The following is a 20,656-nucleotide window of genomic DNA, read 5'->3' as shown; positions in this document are numbered from 1 at the left end:
CAGGTTTTACTTGTTTCAGCTGAGCCCTGTACCTGGGCCCTCCCAGGGCTGCACTCCCTGCCCACCCCGCATCCCCTGCCCTCAGGCCCCGCCCCACGAGCTCCACCCACCGTACCAGCCTTGAAGCTGAGCTCATCCTGCTCCTGGCCGTCGTAGTCATAGAGTGCTCGCACACGTACTCCCTTGGCGTCATCCTCAAAGGGGTTAGAGCCCCCGTTGGCCTCATTGCCCCCAAAGGGGTTCCCGCTCTCATCGTCTGACCACTCAGTGGCATATGGCTGGCCCCTGTCATAGCTGCTAACGCTGAGAGGCAGAGAGAGGACCCAGCATCAATGGCCTCTCGCCTCAACGCTAGGGCTGCCCCTATCCCCGGTCAGAGCCCTGGCCCCATATTTCATCAAGGCTGGAGCAGGGCCTCCTAAGAGGGGTCCTGAGTCAGACAGCTCTTTAAACAGATGTGAAGCAAGACTATTAGCATAATTACTCAGGCTTGGAGGAGGGGGGTGCTGAACAGGACCCTGAGAGATCCTGACCCTTCACCTGAGAGGACCAGTATGATCTAGTGGTTACAAGTGGTAATTCTGGAGCCAGACTCTTGGGCATCACATCCTGGCTCGGAGGCTTACTAACTAGCCGTGTGACCTTCTGCAATCACTTGACCTCTCTGGGTATCAGCCTCTCCATCTGTAAAATGGGAACTTTCACACTTCTCACAATGTTTAAGCTTCAATGAGTTAAAATATGGAAAATACTTAGAACAGAGTCTGGCACAAGTGGAAGCTCTCAAAAAACTAGCTAGCTAGCACTATCTTTGAAAGGAGCATGAGGTTGCTGGGGTTTAGACCATTTCTTGTCCTTGAGGTGAAACTCAAGAGACTTCTGGCCTCCAGGAAGCTCCAGAGGAGGCACTCACCTGCCACGGTCTCCTGCCTGCGACGTGGACTCCACCACCCCAGTGGCATTGGTCAGCGCTACCCCCTCTGCCTTCTTGGGCTGCTTCTCCTTCTTGGCGGCTGTGTGAGGGAGGTCCGGGTTCCACTCCTGGTGGGCACCAGGGGGGCAGTCAGGCTGGAGACTGCTCCCCGAGGCCCCTTCCAGGCTTTTCATGCTCTGCTTCCCCAACCCCACACAGCCTTACCTCAAACTGGGGCCAATTCATGGGCATGCCAGGACCGCTGGTGCTGCGGAACCATCTGAGGTCGTCCTGTGCGTCAGCCCCCCTGATGGCCTGCTCCAGCTCCCGGTACACGTGGACATAGCTGTGCACAGCGGAGATGGGAAGGTGGAGGGGCAAGATGCCTCACGGCCCCTTCTTATCCTTGGTGAGGGTAGGAGCCCTTTCAGGGGCCAGGGTGCTGGCATGGTCCCAGCTAGGAACCAGGCAGGCTTCCCAAGGAACAGTCTTCACGTGGGCATGCCCAGTGGGCACCCTTTGCTGTCCCCACCTTAGCTACTCGCCCACCCATCCGTGCATGTTTCTCGAGTACCCAGTGTGCACTGGCTGGCACCCGGGCAGTCGCTGTGTTTGGAGCCTCTTCGTTCTTAGGCCCTACAGCTCAGCCCTCCCCTTCCTATCACTATAATGAGGGGCCTGGGATGCCTTGCACACTAGTCCTACCCTCTGCTGCCTGTGCCCGCCATACTGCCATGCCCAGCTACCTGCTATTCTCAGCTAGGTTGAGGTGACGTTTGATGTCCAGCAGCACCTCCTTGAGGAAGACCAGTCGCTTTTCCTCAAATTGCTGGCACTGTTCAAACACCTGCTCCATGCCCTCCATGTACTGGGGAGTGGTCTTGCCCACCTCTTCCAGCACTTTCTCATACTTCTCCTGCGTCTGTAGGCACCAGGGTGAAGGGAGGGTGAGACCCAGGCCCACGGCTGCCAGCCGCCACCCACTCCCAGGGGCCCTGAGTGCCCAGCCTGGCCGGCACCTTCTGCACGTCTTGTTTGCACTTGTCCACTTTGTCCTGCAGCTTCTTCTGCTGCTCAGGTGTGACTGACTGCTCCGTCTTGCTATTCATCTCTCGTGTCACAGCCAGCTTCTCCTCTTTGCAGGCCAGATGGTAGGCCTTCTTGGCTGCCTCTAGCTGTGGGGAGGGGGAACAGGGGGCAGGCCTCCTACGTGTGAACAGGAGCCAGTGTGGTCACTGATCAAGCCCTCCCACCTGCCCACCCTGCCAGGAACTGTGACTACAGTCTTAAGAGGCAGAAGGGATGCAGGCCCTGGCTCCAGGTATTTGGAGCAGTGTCCGCCCACCTGCGGATGTTTCCCTGCACGGCACTGGCTGCTGCACCTACGACACGCTCCTGGTGAGCACTGCAGTGCCTGCCCACATGTGGTTATGTCTCCCTGGAAGGCAGTCCTGCCCCTCAGGGACGCAATCCCAGAGGGCAGTCAGTGCACTGCCACCCGCCTGTAGACACCCTCCCTCTGATGAGACTGGCCCTCTGAGCTCGCCCGCCCACCCTTGCCCCGTTTGCGGCAGCCACCCTCTGGGCACCTCCTTCATCTTCTTGGCCCAGGGTTTCTGGGCCTTGCGGAAGCCATCCTCAGCCTCCTTGGTCTCCTTGAAGCCGCCCATGATCTGCTTGTGATAGGCGTCCTTCTGCCAGTTCTTGACCTTCTCCAGGTCCTCGTTCAGCAGGTTGTTCTTCACCTCCTGGTGCAGTTCGCTCACCTTGTCTGCCTCCGTCATCATGGCGCCCCAGGCCCGCTCCAGGCTGCCATACTGCGGGCCTGAGGACACGGCCGTGGGTCACAAGGCCTTCGTGACCCCCTGCCCAGAGCCCTTCCCACACCCCCTCCTTTCTCTGAGGCTTTCCCCATACTTTGAAGGGCAGCAGAAATGCCCTCCTCTGCTCTCCTTATAGTTTTCTTCACCTTCCAGGGCCCAAGTACAGCCACCTTCTCCAGGAAGCCTTCTCTGACTGCTCTACCACGCACCTCAGCCTGCAGCCCTCACGGAATTCTTCTGCATCTGTCTCTGTGTCTACTCCCTATCTTCCTCATCAGCCTGTGAGCCCATGGTGAGGGGTGGCAGCCTTGACCCTGTGGGTTCTCAGAAGCCCAGCACAATGCCAGGCACAGTGGGGACTCCAGAATGTTGGCTGAATGCGAAACTGAAGAACCACCTGGTGACAGATACCAGGAGGCCCTTGGGATTAGACATTTGTTTCTCTGTACACAGGCATCGAGTCTGTGCCAGGCATATGCAGGGCACTATGGGCCCAGGTCGTGCCTTCTTGGGGTTCAGAGTCTATGGGAAGAGAAAAACATTAACAAATGCATGTCAACTTCAACGTGAAACGGCTCTAGATTAAAGGAATCTAGAGACAGACAACTAAACGCAGTGTTCTGGATCGGACCCTGGGCCAGCACACAATGGCTGTGATAGAGTTTGCATACAGGCCATGTTAGATGTCCTGAATTTGATGGCTGAACTATGGTTACATAAGTAAATATTCTATTCTTAGGAGATACATGAAGAATATAGGGTAAAGGTGTATGTCTCCAACTTAAATGTTTCCAAAAACATGCATATAAATAAGAATAAAACAAATGTGGTAAAATGTTAATTGGTGCATCTGGGTGAAGGGTATGTAGTTCTCTGTACTACTCTAGAAACTTTTCTCTGACTTAAAATTATTTCAAAATAAAATGTTTGTGTTTTTGTTTGTTTGTTTTTAATCCAAACTGAAATTGTACAAAGTGGAGTTGAAATGCAGGGAGGCCTGGCTTGGTGAGGGAGGGGAGGAGCGCAGGCGTGGGGACAGTGCCTGCAAGGCCCTGTGGCTGGGGGCGCAGGTGCAACCCGGTGGCCCGTGCTCCCACGACTCAGGGAATAGGTTTAGGACCTGGGGTCTGCACACGAGATGGGCATGGGGGTCACCTTTCTCGATGAGCTGGCGCCAGCGTTTGGCCCAGTCGGTGAGCTGCTGTGCGTAGGCCTTCTCGATTTTGGCACGCTCCTGCACGCAGTTCATCAGGTCGTTGCACAGGCGGTGCCCGTCATCGATGCGCTTCACTGTCCGCTTGTAGTTCCCCACCTGGTGGCCAAGCAGTGAGCGTGACTCGCGCGGGCTCCCAGCCTCCCCAGGGCCGGCTTCCCACCTCAGTCCGTCCTGCAGGGGGCGCCCGCCACCGCTTCCCTGGTGTGGCTCGGTACCCTCTGACTTTCTGAGGACTTGGCACCCTGCGCCACACCCGTCTAAACACTCTCTGATTCCACTTTAAACATAATTTTGTCGCTGCCACAAAATATAGAACGTTTTTTATAATTTGGACTTGGGCCAAATGAATTATTCATTTCGTTCTTCCGAGTTAAATCTATTATATTTATATAGTCTCATAAGTGTTGAGTTGAGCTGCAACTTCTTGACATAATATTATGCTTTGTAGACATCTCATTAAACACTTATTAATTTAGGTTTGGCAGTTTTCACTTTGGGTTTCATAAGCCAATACAAAAAAATTCTGGGTTTCAAGGCTTATGAAAAATTCTGAGGCTCTGAAACACTGCCCTGTCTCCACCTCAGAGTCGCTCTAGGCTCCCAGAACTCACTCCCTGCTACCATTGCTCTGCCCTCTGCCCACTGCACAGGGTAGGGGCAGGGAGCAGCAGAGAAAGGCTGTGTGAACTGTAAAACGCTTCACCTGCCTGTGCAAAGTGCCAGGACTCTGTGCTGCGGCCCTGAGAGCAAAGAGCTGGAGGGGGGGTGGCGCTCTACATCATGAAATACATGGGGTGTCTCCAGGGGCAGCTGTGGGGCCCAGGGCTCTAAGCTCAGGGTACAGCAGTAGACTGTAGGACACGTAGGGTTTTAGAGGGGCCTGAGGGGCTGGGGAGCAAGGCCTGAGATGGTGGGGTGGGGGTGGGGGCTGGGCCTCCATACAGCCAGGCTGTCTTTCCCCAGGAACTGGGAGCAGCAAAGCCTCACCTCCCAGAAGCTGTCAGTGGTCTCCTCAGGGGCGAGCGAGGCTTCATCGTAGGAGCCAGACATGATGTGGTCGCGGGGGGATGGACAGGTGTGGAGCGATGGTCAGCAGGCTAGGCTGCTCATATGCTGGAGGGCAGGAGAGAGATTCCTGAGGATGAGGGACATGTCCGATATGCACCACTCCAAGCCTAGGCCCTGGCATGCTGTGGGGATGAGGGCTTCACAGGCATAAGCCTTGCACCAGGGTAGGGACTCCCTGCCCAGGGACTGGCTCACCCCAACAGTCACCTTGCAGCACCCCTTCTGCCCACCTCCCACCTCTCCTCCACAAGCCCTTCACCCCATCTCCTTTCCACTTCATCTCCTCTCTTCCTACTGCCCTTCAAATCCACGCTCCAGCTCCAGTGTCAGCATCTCTTCTCAGAAGCCTGTCCCAACCACCAGAACTGTGGTGCCCACTACTGTTCTGTGTTCCTGGACTGAGGGCTAAATTAGAGCCACATGACTGCATGTTTGCTTTACATAAATCTGTGGTTTGCTTCACAGACACACAGGTCTTCAAAGCCAGCAATCAGGCTTATCTTTGCGCATGTCCTGTACCGCCCGCCCCTGCCCTGCCCAGGGCCCACTATAGCTCAAAAAACCCCAGCTCACTTCTCAATCCATCCCCCTCAGCACCACCCACTCTAACCCAGACAGGTCCTTGCACCAGGCCCAAAACACCCACGGAAGCTCCCTGCCATCACTGCCCCAGCCAATGCAGAGCCCTTGGTCTCAGCCCCTAAGTCCTCCCCAAAGCACCTACCTACAGCCTGGACCCAAGCACCCTGGGAAATTGGCTGTGGGCCCCCTCCTACCTCCCAACCAGGTTGAGCCCCTCCTCAGTTCCCTGAGCCGCTGGGCCCTGCAAATGCCCTTCAGGCTGCCCCATGCCCAGCCTCAAACCAAAGGCCTCCATCAGCTGCTTCCAGGTCCCTAAGAGTCTCAGACATGCAGCTTCCAGCCCACAGGTCAGATAACTGTGATCTGTGTGAGCGTCATGCTGCTGTACATGGCCTGGGACTGTCAGCAGCATCATGACTGTCTGATCTAGGCTGCACACTGCCCCATTCCTGTCCCCCTCCCAAGCCTTGCTGCCAGCCTGGGCAAGAATGGCTCAGGCATCAGGAGACTGGACCCTGAGGGCCAGGGTCCTGTTCTTCAAAGGGCCAGGGAGACCAACTCAGGCCTGACCCCACTGCAAGCTGACAGCCTGCAGCTGAGGTCACATCCCTGACTCTGCACCCTAACCTCGGGGAATGAGAACACTGACGAGGAGGACACTTGGCCTCTGCAAGAATCAGCTCAACCCAGAGCTCCAAGGGACCATAGGGCCTTATCAGCAGCTGGTCATGAGGCTCAGGGCAGGAGCCCCACGCCTGAAGCTCCTGGGTCAGGGATGGCCCTGCCCCCTCTGGCCTCAGTCTTCCTATCTGCCCAGGACCAGTGCTCTCTTCCCAGTAAGAACCCAGTGTTGCCTCCTGCATCTCTCAGGCGCCAGACACACTTTGCTTCTTTCCCCTTAGCAAAGACTCAACTCTCCCACAAACTCATGCACAGTGGAGCAGCTGGAGTTCATCAAGGGACAAAGAAATGAGTCCGGATTTCTTTCTCCTTAATTTTGCACCTTTCACTTATAAAGCAACACTTGCTTCACGAAGAAAATATCGAATTTGTGCCCTGACTGGTGTGGCTCAGTGAGTCGGGCATTGTCCCACAAAGTGAGGTTCACCAGCTTGATTCTGGTGACAGGCCAGGCCCTTGGTGGGGGCGCATACAAGAGGCAACCAACTGATGCTTCTCACACTGATGTTTCTCTCCCTCTTTCTCCCTTCCTTCCCTTCTCTCTAAACATAAATAAAATCTTTTTAAAAAGAAAGAAAATTTGAATTTTGATACGGTGAAGTAAAAGGCAAGGATAGCTAATGAAGGGCTTTAAGCCAGGTTAGGTAAGTGTCCCTGGGGCCACAGCCATCGAGGACTCTTGAAGTCACACAGAACCAGTGGATCCCACAATGCTGACTCTCTCCTGGAGTGAAGGTCAAACCCACCTCTGGTAGTGGGGAAGCGACTTCACACGAGCTTGGTGGGGGCAACGTGGTGCCCTTTCTCACGGTCACGGGCACACACATCCCTCACCCAGCAGCACCTTGTAGTCCTAGGAATTCACCTCCTGGCCACTCGGGCAAACTGCTGCTGCCCAGTCCAACTGACTGCAGCACTGCCCCGAAAAGCCGAAGGCGGGGAAACAGCCGGAGGTGCGCCCAGGGGGCAGGGGGAGTGGTGGTGCAGGCCTGCAGCAGAAGGCTCTCGTCCTCAATGCACCCCCCACCCCCACAAGCCATGTCACTGAAGCCAAAGGAGCGAGGTGCAGAACAGGGTGGCTGCAGATGCTCCTGTTTGTATGGGGGGTGGAAATACATAAGCACAGATATTTTTGGAAAGCTGGTAACAGTGGCCGTGTTGGGGGAACTGGGTGGCTGGGGGATGGGGTAGGAGAATTTTCACTGGGGCTCTTTTATGCCTTTTAATTTTTGCCTTGTGTGCATAAATTGCGTATATATTTTTTAAAAAAAAAAAACAACCCTCCAGCCTGTGTTGGAAGAGAGCAGAGGGAGCTGGAAGCCAGGACCAAGGGCGCACTTGAAGCACGGAGGTGGGGACAGTGCAGCTAAGCCCTGCATGTCAGGTGAGAAGTGCACAATGGCAGAGATGAGGGCCTGCTGTGGTCCCTCCCTTGGTGCAGGCAGGCGATGGCTCTCCCGAGCTCCCAGCTGAGGTAGCATGTGTGGTAGAAACAGCTTTAGCCTCTAGAGTCCCTGCTCTGCCACCAAACTGTTGTGTGACCTTGAGCAATGCAATTCACGTGGCCTTGCTGGGCCTTTCCAGGAAACGAGGATGACCCAGCCCCACATAAGGATCAGAAGAGATGGGGCAGTCCGGGCACTGCAGCCCCAAGCTGGGCCTGCGTGGAGGTGGCTCAGGAAGACCGGCAGGCGGGGTTGAGGAGGGGACGCGGGAAGGGCGTGTGAGCCCGCAGCACCATTTAGCTGGACACACCATCCTGCCTTCACCCTGCCTCACACCCCCACCTGGGGGCAGGTGGGAGGCTTAGCTCTTACCAAACGCCATCCTCCCAAGAGGCAAGCAGTAGCTGCCATCACTGAACAGCTGTGTCTCTGAGTCAGGAAGCAGGAGGGGCCAGCATCCGCCACTCACCCTGGGCAAGCCCAATACACCGATAACTTTCTTCCATCCACCAAATGGACACAATGCCCAACCCGACTCTGTGTGGCTCTGAAAGCACTTTATGGTTAGCAATAACAGCTGACATGTATGGAGCACGTATTTGGTGCTGAGGACAGTTCACAGGTCTTAATGGATCTAACCCTCACGACGCCCTCACGACACAGGTGCGATTCTCACCCCCACGCTGCAGACAAGAGCCCAGGGCTCTGAGACTTGACTGGAAAACAGGTTGGCAGCTCTTGCTGCTGGTCTGCCACCACTTGCGCTGTGGTGGGGTGGTGGTCTCATTTCAGTCAGGCCCCCTCTTCTTGTGGAACAAGGGAAGGAGCCAGGCCTTCTTTGGCACTCAGCACGGGCAGGGGCGGGGGCTCCAGCTCTGCCACCTGCCAGTGAGAGCTCGGCCAAGTCCCTCCGGGGGGTCTCGGCTTTCTAACTCGTAGGATGGAAAATGATACTGGAGTCTATTCTGAAGATCAAAGGATAAAAGGGTAGTAAGCTCTTGTTGAAAAACATAGAACACTGTGCAGATGTAAAGTTTTCGTGCTGGTCTGGACCTTTCATCCAGGGAGAAGTCACAGAGTGTCTCTCTCAGGTCTGAGGCCTACTGCCAGCTGCCTATGAAAGACCTGGAGGGCAGGGGCCTCGGTCATGTTCCCTGTACCAAGAAGGGACCGAGGCATTAGAGCGTGAGCCCACAGAAGGCAGGCGTGGATGAACTTTGTGGATTCCCGCATCATTAGTCACGGACAACCACAGGCCTCAGAGAAACGGCAGCCCTTCTTTCTCCTCCCACCGCACACCCAGCCCGTCAGCAGGTCCTGAGCAGGCCCTTCACCTCCTTGCAGCTGCTTATCCATGGGCTTTCCTGCCTCTGACTTTGTCTCTCAACGCCCCCTCCCCAGCCCCCCACATTGCAGCCAGAGGAAAACTGGCAAGCCCTTCAGGTCTCCTTTTCTCCAGAGACATCCTGTTTCCCCTGAGTAAAAGTCGAATTGCTTGCCAGGAGGTCCTGCATAACCTGTAGCCCTACCTCTCCTCCATCTGCCCTCCTCTCCTACTCTCACTCTCCTCCAGCTCTGCTGAGTCCTTTGCTGTTCCAACCCCAGGGCCTTTGCACCTGCTTGAAATAGTCCCGCCCACCCAGACTCCCAGGTGCACTCAAATGTCTTGACCTCCCCCAACTTAAACTTGCAGTTCTGTTGTTTCCATCCCCATGACCACCCCCACCCTCCCTTTCCTCATTCATTATTCTCCACAGCACCTGTCACATCCGCCAGGCTGTCCACCTTGGAGCACTCATATGTTTAGTGTCTTCCTTCCTCACTAGAATGTCAACTCTACAAGGTCAGTAGTTTAGCCTGTCTGGTTCTCTGCTGTATTTTTAGCATCCAGAGCAGTGCCTGGCACATGGTAGTAAATGCGCCATCACTTTTGTTCAATGAATGAATAAATGCCAAGGACCTTCAGGAACATTCATTCATTAAATAGCAGAAGCACTGAATTCTGTACCCCAGAACCAAACCCAGCCACCTGCACACAGTAGGCATTTAATAAACATTGGTAATGATGGTGATACAACCAAGAGCCAGAACCCCACAAGACTGGAGGGGTCTCAAATCCCACTTGTTTCCAGGCCCCCTTCTTCACCTGACATTCCCTTCCCCACCTCTTGATCAGCTGCCAGGGTCCAGTTCCAAGGTGTCTTTCTCTCTGATCTGTTCTGGTCAGGTCCCTGTCTTGGGCTTGGCTGCTGGGGGTGCCCAAACCGAGACACCATAGATGGGGAGGGGAAGTGGGAGCTGTGGGAAGACAGGCCCATCCTCTCCGCTCCAGGTGCATCTCTCAAGACCAGTCATCTCTCACTCGGGCGCAGCCAGCTCAGCGTGTAGCCGCTTCCCAGACAGCACAGGTTCCAACCCGGACAGCGCCCTCCACCCTCAGCAGCACTGGGGGGTGGGACTTGGGCAGCTCACGTGCTCTTGCTCCTGGCCAGGTGGAACTGTCCTGGCAAAGCTAGAGCAGAAAAAGGCAAGAAGCTGGACCCAGGCCAAGCAGGACATCCTGCCCAACTCAATGCCCTGGGGCACCTGCCAGCCAGAGGAGCTGTGGCTCCCACCCCTGTGAGGGCTGAGCCACAGGCCACCATGACAGCATGGATGCAGAGACCAGCCAAGGGGCAGACTCCTGGTGTCAAACTGCAGCCTTGATCTGCGCGGGGCAGCTCTGGGCCACAGCAGTGAGCAAGACAGAAAACTCCCTGACCTTGTGAAGCTGACATTCCACAGAGGCCAGACAGACAAGGAACTAGAGGAATAAGTAAATGATCAAGTGTGTTAGAAGGTGATGAGGGCTGTGGAGAATAAAGCAAGGAACAGGACAAGGAGGAACAGTGGGAGCTGGGAGTGAGGCTATTTAATATAGGAGAAGGCATTTTGGCAAAGACCAGGCGGAGGTGAGGGAGGGAGCCATGCAGCTATCTGGGGGAAGAGCATGTAGGCAGAGGGAACAGTCAGTGCAAAGGCCCTGAAGCGGAAGCATGGCTGCCATGGTTGAGGAATGAGGGTCCCTATGGCTGGTGCAGAGTGAGGAGAGAGGGAGGGGTGAGGTTGGAGGTTGGGTGAGGATGCTGATCACGTGAGGCCTTACAGGTCAGAGTAAGAGCCTTGATCCCTCCCCCACCCCCAGGGAGATGGGAGCCACTGCAGCAGTGAGAAGAGGTGGGGTGTAATAGGCTTAGGTTTTAAAGGATCCCCACGGGGAGGAAGAGCGGGCTGCAGGGAGCTAGGACAGGGAACCTGCTAGCAGGTGACTACAGTCCTCCAGGTGAGGGAAGATGGGTGTTTGACCAAGGTGATAATGCTGTGAGCAGTGAGAAGTGGTTCACCTGTGGCAACACTGTGTCATTTGAGCCAATAGGATTTGCTGACGGTTTGGGTGTGGGAGAAGAGGTCAGGGATGGCTGTGGGGTGTGGGCCTGGGCAGCTAGCAGGCTGGGAGGACACTGGGAGGAACACTTTGGAGGAGATGGAAGCTCAGTTTCAGAGCCCTGAGTTGCCATGAAGAGTTGAGTAGGTATGTCCCCTTACTCTCTCCAGAGCTCCTGCATTAGGGGCCATGTAAGGAGGGGCCAGCCTGGGGTTATTCCTGGCCCAGGGCCCCAGCTCCTGGCTGAGTGCCCGAGCTCCGCGTGCCCCTGGGCCTCCCTTCAGCTCTGACTCAGGGAAGGTTACTGGAGGGAGGCCAGGTCCCCAACCTGGGTGGCAGGAAGGTGCTGTAGGAGGTGGGCCCACTGGGTATGAAGGGTGGGGTGAGGAAATGAACCCCAGGAGGCTAATCTGGGGGTAACAGAGTGTAGAAAAGATACAGAACAAGCAAAGATGGACCCTGGGGACCTGTGGGACAGAAAAAAATTAAAGAGTGGGGGATGTGGCCTAGAGAAGGCAGGTCAGAAATGGGGGAGGTCAGGGCCAGGCCTAGAGGGTCTGGGAAAAGGACAGCTCCTTCCAGCTCTTGCCAAAAGAGCCAGTCCTCTAGGCTTCACCAGCCCCCTGTCCTGGCTGGGTTGGAGGCCATCCCCGCTACACGGGTGAGGCAGGGCAGATGCCAGCCCACACAGGCCCTGGTGGGGAGGAGGGTAACAGGGTTCAGAGAAGCAGGGGGCAGGTGAGGGCAGTGTACCTGGGTTATGTGGCTGCCAGCCCCTAGGCACCCCCCACCCTGCTCCTGCCACCTGAGACCTGCCCTCTTACTCCCCAGGTTCCTAACCCTAAGGAGGGAGACCCGGTGCCTAATACTCGGCAGGTGCAATGAATGCTTGCAGAAACGAATGGGACCACTTCAGCTTCTCGGTGTGTATTCCTCTACCCTATCAAAGGCCCAGGGACCCCTCCTCAGCCCTTGCACCTCTTCCTCTGACCTAAAGGGTCCCAGGAGAAAAGCTCCACAATGTGGTCCCAGGGCTCAGCAAAGGACCCAGCCAAGTTCCCAGTGGGTGCTGGGCAGAGAAGGCAGGCAGGAAAAGCAGCCAGAGCCTTTGCCTCCTAGCACCCCAAGTATGCCCAAGGTTGCACACACCAACCCCCCACACCCTCAGACTAGGATCACCTCCTTGCACAGGCCAAGGGACTTCAGCTCTGCCCCAGGGCAAAGCCGGACCAGGTGCACCCACCCACTGCACCACTGCAGGCCCATCCTGCCCCTCTGTGCCCAGAGCTCAGGCCCCAGCCCCACCCCCGTGTGAGAAGCAGCCGGGGCTCCTCCGCAGTGCCCCAGCTCCCTGGGCAGCAGCAGACACTGTCCCCAGGAGCAATGCAGCAGAGGGAAGGAAGCTGGGGGAGGGAGGGCGACAGGCATCCCCATCCAAGACCTGCTCTCCTATCCCCAACATGGAGAACCTGGGCTTACTGAGGACGGGACAGGACTCCTCTGGGAGATCTAGGGATCTGGTTCTGCAGGAAGAACAAGGAGGGGAAGGACCTGAGTTTGAGGGGAAAGGAGAAATAAGCCTCCTCGCTGACCAGGGGCCTCTAAGCCCCATGCCTGAGACCACTGGGGCCAGCAGGGAGGCTGCCGGTGGGCTGGTGGGTGTGGAGTGGGGAGGAGGACTAGCTGGTTCCAAATGGCCAAGGCTTAGCAGTGCCTCAGTGCCCGTGGGGGACAACCTCGCTTCTCCCTGCCCCCACCCTCTCTAGCCTCAGCCTGGGGAAGTGAGTTTCTGTAAGCTGCAGCCCCCCTCAGCCCACTTCCCTCAGGGAGAGGGGCATGACTTTAGGCAGGACCTGTGGCAGTGGTGAGGGCAGAGTACAGAAGAAAGGCAACAGGGGACCCAGGTTCTGAAGAGCACCTCCGGGATGCTGGCTGCTCCTCACCTATCCACAGGCCCGGGACTCGCTGGCCCCTCTGCTTGCTACCAGGGGCTGCTGGTAGGAAGGTGGGGGAGCCCTGGGGCCCCACTCTCCATGCAGCCTCTTCCAGCTGTCCCCACGGATGCCTACCTGGGCCCGTGTTGGTACCAAGTCAGGGGCAGGTAGGAGCGCACTGCCCCCGCTGGGCCAGGCGAGGGCTGAGGAGCTAGCGGTCCTCCTCCTTCTCCGTGGTGGCGGGCAGGGAGGGGCCTGGCGCCTTGGCTGGGGGCTCTGTCCCCTTGGGTCCCCTTCACCGAGCTTGCTCAGGAAGGCAGCGCCAGAACTGCAGAAGCCAACTCCCCGCCCTGCCACGGCTGCCTCTTCTCCCTCCCTCCTCCCGACAGACCCGCCTCCTTCTCCAGCCACCCACCTCTTTCAGCTCATTTCTATGGCAACCAGGCAATGCTCGCACAGACAGCCTCCTTCCCACGCACACCAGGGGACGCCCGCCCTCTATAAGGCGCCTGCATCAACACCGGGGGCACGCACACTTCACCTTCACAGAAGCTGGTGGACACGCAGGCTCACGTGACTACCTTGGATTGGGCGGGGGAGAGGGGATACCCTGCTCCCGCCTCTTTCTTCTCTTTCCTCTCAAGACCCCGCCTCCCCCTCCTGACATCCTATCAGACGCCATAAACTGCACCTCCCTCAGGCCCTTAAAATCTGACTGCACAGCAGTTCTGTAAACATTTCTATTTGCTTACTCATTCATTTGCCTTCAGTCTCCTCTCAACATTCTCTTTTGAGTCTTTTCTGGGTCAGGCTGCGTGTGAGATGCTCGTCCACAATCTCATTCCGTGAGGTCCCACGCCCATTTTGCAGGCTGGAGACTGAGGCCCACGGCGCTGAAACAACTTGTCTGAGCATCCACGGCTCCCTGCCTCCCCAGCTCCTTGGCTCCCGGGCTCACGGCTGGCAGTGAGGCCTGTGAGGCCAACTCGGGTGCTTCCCCACAGGCCAAGACTGCCACACATGCTGAGAGCCTACATCTATGTAGGCTTGCACTTCACACATCCATGTGCACCAACACGCATCCATGTACATGTGCATCCCAACAACATGCATGCAAACACCCATTACACATATCTGTGCCCATGCATGTTCCACAAGCCTGTGTATGGGTGTCAAACTGTACGTGCACAAGCAACACATGTATGCATGTACTTAGCTGTAACACTAACATCAATGTACACACATCCACACCGATCCAGAACATACAACACACAGACCCTTCCTACACCAAGTCACAGCTGCACACTCACGCCCCCAACCCTCACCTCATTAGAAGGGACCAGTGACAGTGACACAGTAAAAGTGTCCCAACCAGGGGACTGAATAATGAGCCACTTCCCTGGAGAGGATCTGGCTCTGCCCCCCTAGGGACCAGACACTAATCTGCTGGTCTCCTCTCAGCTTTGCTGCTGAAGGGGGATGGGGTGGGCATGGAGGCAGGGCCTGCTCTCCTCGGCCCCCTCCCTCATTCGGAAAACCCTCTGCCTGGTCCCGACTAGATCCTACTTCAAGCCCTTTGGCCTAGGAGGCTCACAGATATTCCCACCCATCTTCCTGGTTGCTGTCCAGTTCTGGGACTTGGAGCTATGCCAGAACAGAGTAAAACAGGACCAACCTCCTCAGAGGGAATTCCGTGCCTCAGGCAGCCCTATTACCCCACAGTGGGGGAGGCCAAGTGGGGACTGGCGCTCAGGACGCACACCCTGCCTCACGGATGCACTGTCTCCAGCCCACACCGCCTCAGAGGACCTCAGGCAGGGGTCACAGCAGCCCCTGTACCCCAGGGTAACTCCTAGGGACCCTGCACAGCCCAGAGAGGGCAGATACAATGGGAAAGAATGAAAGAACCAGAAGCCCACAGAAGTTGCTGCTGGCTCATGATGGCCTCTTCCATGTTTCATCCCTTCTATAGTCCCTCTCAATCACCAGACCGATGCCAATAAACCAGACCTGCTATAAGCTGTATGAAATACCCTAGTGTCAGAGAAGTTCAATGCAAGGGGGGAATCGTCTGGAAAGATGAAATAGGGCCTTCTATGTCATTCAATAGACATTTACTAGACACCCGCCAGGCACCAGAGACTGCTCTCAGTGCTGGACACAACCGTGGGCCAGGGTCCCCACCCTGGAGGTGAAAAGCCAGTGGATGCTGAACTCCTGCTCTGCAGGGTCAGTGGTTGTCACAGCAGCCTTGCAGATGAGGTCACAGGACTGATAAGGAAACAGGGACCCTGAGAGACTGAGAGGTTTGCCCAAGGGGACAATGTTCCACATCGGTCCCGTTAAGAAAGATCCCAGTTCTAGGAGTTTCAGAGTCGAGTGTGCTCCTTAGCCCTGCTCACAGGCAGGACAGGTGGTACATGCTTGAAATGCCAGCCAAACTGTGGGCATGAGTGAGGATCCGAATGACAAGTGACTTCCAGCCTGGACTTCCTTGAGCTAGGGGCTGCAGCTGGGGGCCCCTAGGCCTGCACATCCTCAGCAGAGGGTTAAGTTAAGGCCCACGCCAGGAGGGTGGGGATGCCTGGCGCCTGAGATCAGAGGCTCCTTGGAAAACGAGGAGACCTCAGCTAGGAGACAGGGAGAGATTGAGTTCCAGGCACTGTAAGCAGCGGCCCCTGCTTGCCTGCCAGCCCCCAGCCCAGGATCATCTTTCTCCTAAAGAGCTGGTTCCATCCAGGGTTGCTAGAGTCAGTAGCCCCCACGCCCACCCCTCTGCTCCCTGGCAGACCCTGAGTTCTGCCCTCCCACACTCAGGCTCTGTGCAGATGCTGACCCCTCTGTTGTGTCCTCCTTCCCCAGCCCAGGTAGCACCCCGCCCCTCCATCAGCCTGACCTGGCCCCCTCTGCTGTTGGGAGGGGCCTCCAAGTCACCTGTCTGCAGTCCTCTATTCCCTCACTTGCAGGCTCCAGACAGGTCCAGGGACCCCTCCCCTCAAAACACACCCCATTCCCAACCTCACCCCTAGTCCTGGACCTTAACCATGCTCCAGTCCACAGGTGGGGTTAGACTACAAATGTGGCCTCACCCAGGCCACAGAGCACCTGCCCTGGTGTCCCCAGGAGGAGCCGACACCTTCTGTCAATGCCTTCTCACCCCACCCAAAAAGCATTTACTGCCCCCACACCCCAGCCAGGCAGCTATTCCATACACTCGCTCCCAGGGCAAATGCAATCAGAGCTCATTATCTGCTGCTTTGCATTTCATTTGCATAATGCCCCCATGACTGCCAAAATGCCAGAGCCCTCCCTGAAACCCTTCTCATGACAGGCAAGGCTGGTCAGCAATGAAGAAATAAAATAGACAAGGCTCCCCTGAGGGTCTGTCTGGGGCTAAGTACATGAGGACAAGGCTAGAGAGAGGAAACCTGAGGCGGCTTCAAGTTTCAAACCCTGAAAAGTGCTCGAAGGGAGGGCCAGTAGATAGTTACTGAGCACCTAAGTCCCAGCATGGCGCACGACATGCACTTCACCCCTGGTTTTCCCAATGAACCACTTCACAGGTGTGGGAACAGGCTCAGAGTGGTCAGGACCCTGCTCCTCAAAGCTTGGGTCCCACCCAGGAGCTGAGAAGATATGGGGCATCCCAAGTCCCACTCAAAGCTCTGAGTGTGCAAATGCACGGCCACAAGATCCTGGGTGTCGGGAGTGTGCAGAGTGCTAGGTTATGGGATGTGCCCTGTGATACACAGCTAGCAGATGGCACTGGTGTCCGAACTGAGGCAGGTCTGACCAAAGTTTGAGCTGTGCCTTTAATACATTTAACAAATATTTCCTGAACACCTGCTGTGCCCGGCACTGCTCTAGGCAGTGGATCACAGCAGATAACCTCCTGAGAGGATCATGAGATAACCTCACGAGCGCTTCACATCAAAAGAGGAAGACACACAACAAACTCGCAATGGGAATCCACACAGTGACTAGCGCCATCAAGAAAAGTAACGTGGGACAAGAAGATGGGGGTGGGGGTGGGGCCATTTTAGAGCCCTCTTCAGAGATGACATCTGCACAAAGACCTTAGTGACAGGGGAAAGAGGTATGTGATGATTTGGGGGAAAGAGTGTTTCTGGTAGAAGGGACAGCAAGGGCCAGTGTCCTGAGGTGAGAGTAAGCTAGGCACACCGAAGGCACCCCGAAATTGAATGGATGGACAGATGGATGGATAGGCAGATTGGGGGGTGGATGAAAGGATGGCAGGGAGAGGTAGCTTGTCTTGCAGGAGTCAAGAAAAGGCACACAGGGGCCAGAGCCCGTAGGGCCTTGCAGCCCACAGTGAGGACTTTGAATTTTATTACCAGCATAAGGGGAGCCATTGGTATTTTTGAGCAAGGGTGGGGGGAGAATCCAATTTATGTTGTGGAAAGATCACTGTGGCTTTTATGTGGCAACAAGTAGAAAGGGGGAAAGGCTGAAGCAAGAAGAACATTTCAGAGGCTTTTGCAATACCTATTCCCAGCAGGAATGTGTGCATGTGGCCGCTAAGACACACGCCCCAGAACGTTTGGAGCAGCTTTGTTCTGAAGAGTACCGAACTGGAAGCGACCCAAACACCCATCCGCACCAGGACCAATAAACAGCTTGCGTGACCAGTGCATGCAGTAGGGGCAGTTTGCTTTTTCCCTGTGCAACTTCTACCATGTGAGCTGTTCACGCAGTTGAATACTATACAGCAGCGATTCTCACCCAGCAAGGATTTTTACAACGTGCGGCACCTAATTATTTGGATGGGGTCACTGACCTCTTTTCCCTTATGATGTCAAATTAAAAAATGGCAACAGCCAACACAACAATAGTCATCTGATGTGAATGAATAAAAATATACCTATTTTTTGTCAGATCACCAAAAAGTATAATACATTTTTGATGTGCCACAGAATTTTAGTAATTAGTTGATGCATGCCGTGAGATGAAAAATGTTGAAAATCGCTGCTATACAGCAATGAAAAACAACCACGTGAGAAAAGGCATCTTCCTGAGCAAGAAAAGCCAAACTTAAAAGAACACACAGGGAGGATCTATTTAAACGAAGTTCAAAAACAGGTAAATCTGGATTTCTGGTTCTTGGGCACAGTGGGGTAAAGGTTCTCGTCCCTATCCCCGCCGTGGAGTTCAGCTAGACACCCTGGACATTAATGCACTAAAGCAGCCTCTGCAGACCTGAAAGGGGAGAGGAGAAGGCCGACTGACTAGGCGCCTCGGGCCCTCAGGAACAACACCGGCGATGAGTTCTCTGGGTTTTCCTTCCGCTGAATGTATCCCAGATTTGTTACTAGAGAAATCAGCAACCCAGAAACACCAACGAGTGTGGCAAAAACAGCTCCTAGAAAAGCCTGCTCTCTCTTGCCAAAGGATTGAGAAGGTGCAGTCTAGCACGACAGACACCTTGAAAACGCCAAGTGCCCCACTCCAGCAACACACCCTGGGAACACTGCAGCCCTAGCCCCACCCGGCTCCATGAGCAGGGGTCACGTGGGGAGCCTGTACTGAGTGTCCCATGCCCCACCCCCACCCCCAGGGTGGTAATGGAGAAGAACAAGTGGGGAGCCGGGGCTTTCATTCCCAGCGAGTGATAACGAGGCAACTCCCCCTCCATGCTAGGCAGGGAAGTGTCAGTGGAGGCCTAGTGGGCAGCTGGAACTCCTGCCGGGTCCAGCAGTGAGGAGGCACCCCTGTCTCCCACCAGGGTGTCACCTAAGGTAAAGTGGGGAACTGGGACTGCCGCCCCACCTGGCACCAGTACAGAGCAGTGTTGGGGGAGGGCTGCTAAGACAGAAGGTTTAAATAAGACCTGTGTCTCATAATAAAATCCCAAAGTCCAGGACACAAGAAAAAATTACCTGCCACACCGAGAACCAGGAAAATCTCGATTAGAATGAGGAAAGGCAAGAGATGCCAACACCAAGATGATACAATAACCAGAATCATCCAACAAGGGTGTTAAAGCTGCAATCTTGAAAAGGTGTCAACGAGCAATGACAAACACACCTGACACACCCAAAACCAGAAAGCTTTAGCAAAGAAATAGAAGATCTAAAGAAGGCTACCTGACGTCTTACTACTGGAAACTTAGAAGAACTCAACACCAGAATAAAACAGGACAGGAAAGATCAGTGAACTTAAAGACAGAGAAATAGAAATCGGCCAATCTGAACACAGAGAAAGTGAACTGAAAAAAGAAATGAACAGCCCCAGGGACCTGTGGTCCTGTAACGGAGGCTCCGGCATTCTGTTAGGGTCCCAGACGGAATGGAGAAAGGGTGGGGCTGACAGAGCATTCAAACAAACACTCGTACTGACTGAAGAACCCTCACCCAAATGGGCAAAAGACATATATCTACAGATTTAAGAACCTTGGTAAACTCCAAACCAGTCAACTGAAAGAAGTCCACGCAAGACACATCAGAATCAAACTCCTGAAAAGTAAAGACAAAGAAAACGTCTCAAAAGCAGAGAGAGAGAAGTGACATCTTACCCAAAAGGGAAAAAATAATTTGAATGACAGTGAACTTCTCACTAGAAACGAAGGAGGCCAGAGAGGGCAGGGTGTGTTTCAGTCCTGAGGGGAAAGGACCGTCAGCTCAGAACACAGTACGCAGTGAAAATACCCTTCAGGGTGTGAGGAGAAACGAAGGCTTCTCAGAGGAAGGAGAGTGGAGAGAATCTGTTGTTATCAGGCCTGCCCTAAAACAATGGCTGAAGGAAGTTCTTGAAACAGAAAGGAAAAGAAAGAAGGAATCTTGGAGCATCAGGGGAGAGAGTGACCAGTAGAAAAAGTAAAAATATGAGTAAATAGGTTAGACTTTCCTTACCCTCCTGAATTTTCTAAATTCTGTTGGAGGGTCAAAGAAAAAACTGTAACACTGACAGATGTCGTTCTCAAAGTAAATAAAGGAAATGCTAATTAAAATTACATCACAAGTGGGGGAGGGTAAAAGGACCTAAAGAGAGACGTTTTCTACACTTTGCCATAGCTGGTAAATACTGACTATGTATTTAGTCCACACCAGTGGACTATGATAAGTGGTGTATAAAAAAGGAAATACCTCGGGGGACCCCTACAAAATCTGTACAAAGAGATACGGTCAAAAACACCATGTGTAAATCAGGAATGGGCACATCTCATCTGTAGAGAGAGAAGTCAGAGCAGCAGCTGCGACATCTGGCCAAGATGGAGGCGTAGGTAGACACACTGTGCCTCCTCGCACAACCAAAAGGAGGACGACAACAATTTAAAAACAAAAAGCAACCAGAACTGCCAGAAAATCAAACTGTATGGAAGTCCAACCACCAAGGAGTTAAAGAATAAAGATTCATTCAGGCCAGTAGAAGGGGTGGAGAGAGGCAGATGGGCGGAGAGGAATCGTAGCAAGGCAGCAGCTAAGGACCCAGCAGTCTCTCATTTGCAGATAACCGGGAGGGTCAGCTTGGGAGCAAGACAGACCACACAGCCCAGGGTTCCAGTGTGGGAAATAAAGCCTCAAAACCCCTGATTGAAAACACCTGTTGAGGT

At 54.8% G+C, this 20,656-nt stretch overlaps 1 protein-coding gene across 2 annotated transcripts in view; it reads right to left on the bottom strand.

Moving 5' to 3' along the window:
* The window catches only part of PACSIN1 (protein kinase C and casein kinase substrate in neurons 1), a 55,994-nt gene that overhangs the window by 3,078 nt on the left and 32,260 nt on the right, over window positions 1-20,656 (bottom strand). Inside the window, exons 1-9 of one of the 2 annotated variants that reach the window (XM_037052801.1) lie at window positions 13,222-13,405; window positions 4,940-5,065; window positions 3,892-4,048; window positions 2,503-2,738; window positions 1,933-2,088; window positions 1,660-1,835; window positions 1,139-1,259; window positions 914-1,041; window positions 116-303 (exon numbers count right to left, since the gene is read on the bottom strand). In XM_037052801.1, the coding sequence (XP_036908696.1) occupies window positions 116-303; window positions 914-1,041; window positions 1,139-1,259; window positions 1,660-1,835; window positions 1,933-2,088; window positions 2,503-2,738; window positions 3,892-4,048; window positions 4,940-5,002 (1,225 nt within the window). In that variant the 5' untranslated portion in view covers window positions 5,003-5,065; window positions 13,222-13,405. Of the gene's footprint in view, window positions 1-115; window positions 304-913; window positions 1,042-1,138; window positions 1,260-1,659; window positions 1,836-1,932; window positions 2,089-2,502; window positions 2,739-3,891; window positions 4,049-4,939; window positions 5,066-13,221; window positions 13,406-20,656 lie in introns of those variants that run through there. The other variant, XM_037052800.1, reaches the window with a different exon arrangement.

Source organism: Sturnira hondurensis, unplaced genomic scaffold, assembly GCF_014824575.4.
Source record: "Sturnira hondurensis isolate 20B ecotype Veracruz unplaced genomic scaffold, ASM1482457v3 Scaffold0007578, whole genome shotgun sequence".
Classification (NCBI taxonomy): Eukaryota; Metazoa; Chordata; class Mammalia; order Chiroptera; family Phyllostomidae; genus Sturnira; species Sturnira hondurensis.
Note: the sequence above shows the minus strand (reverse complement) of the source record. Positions and strands in the feature narration are given on the sequence as shown.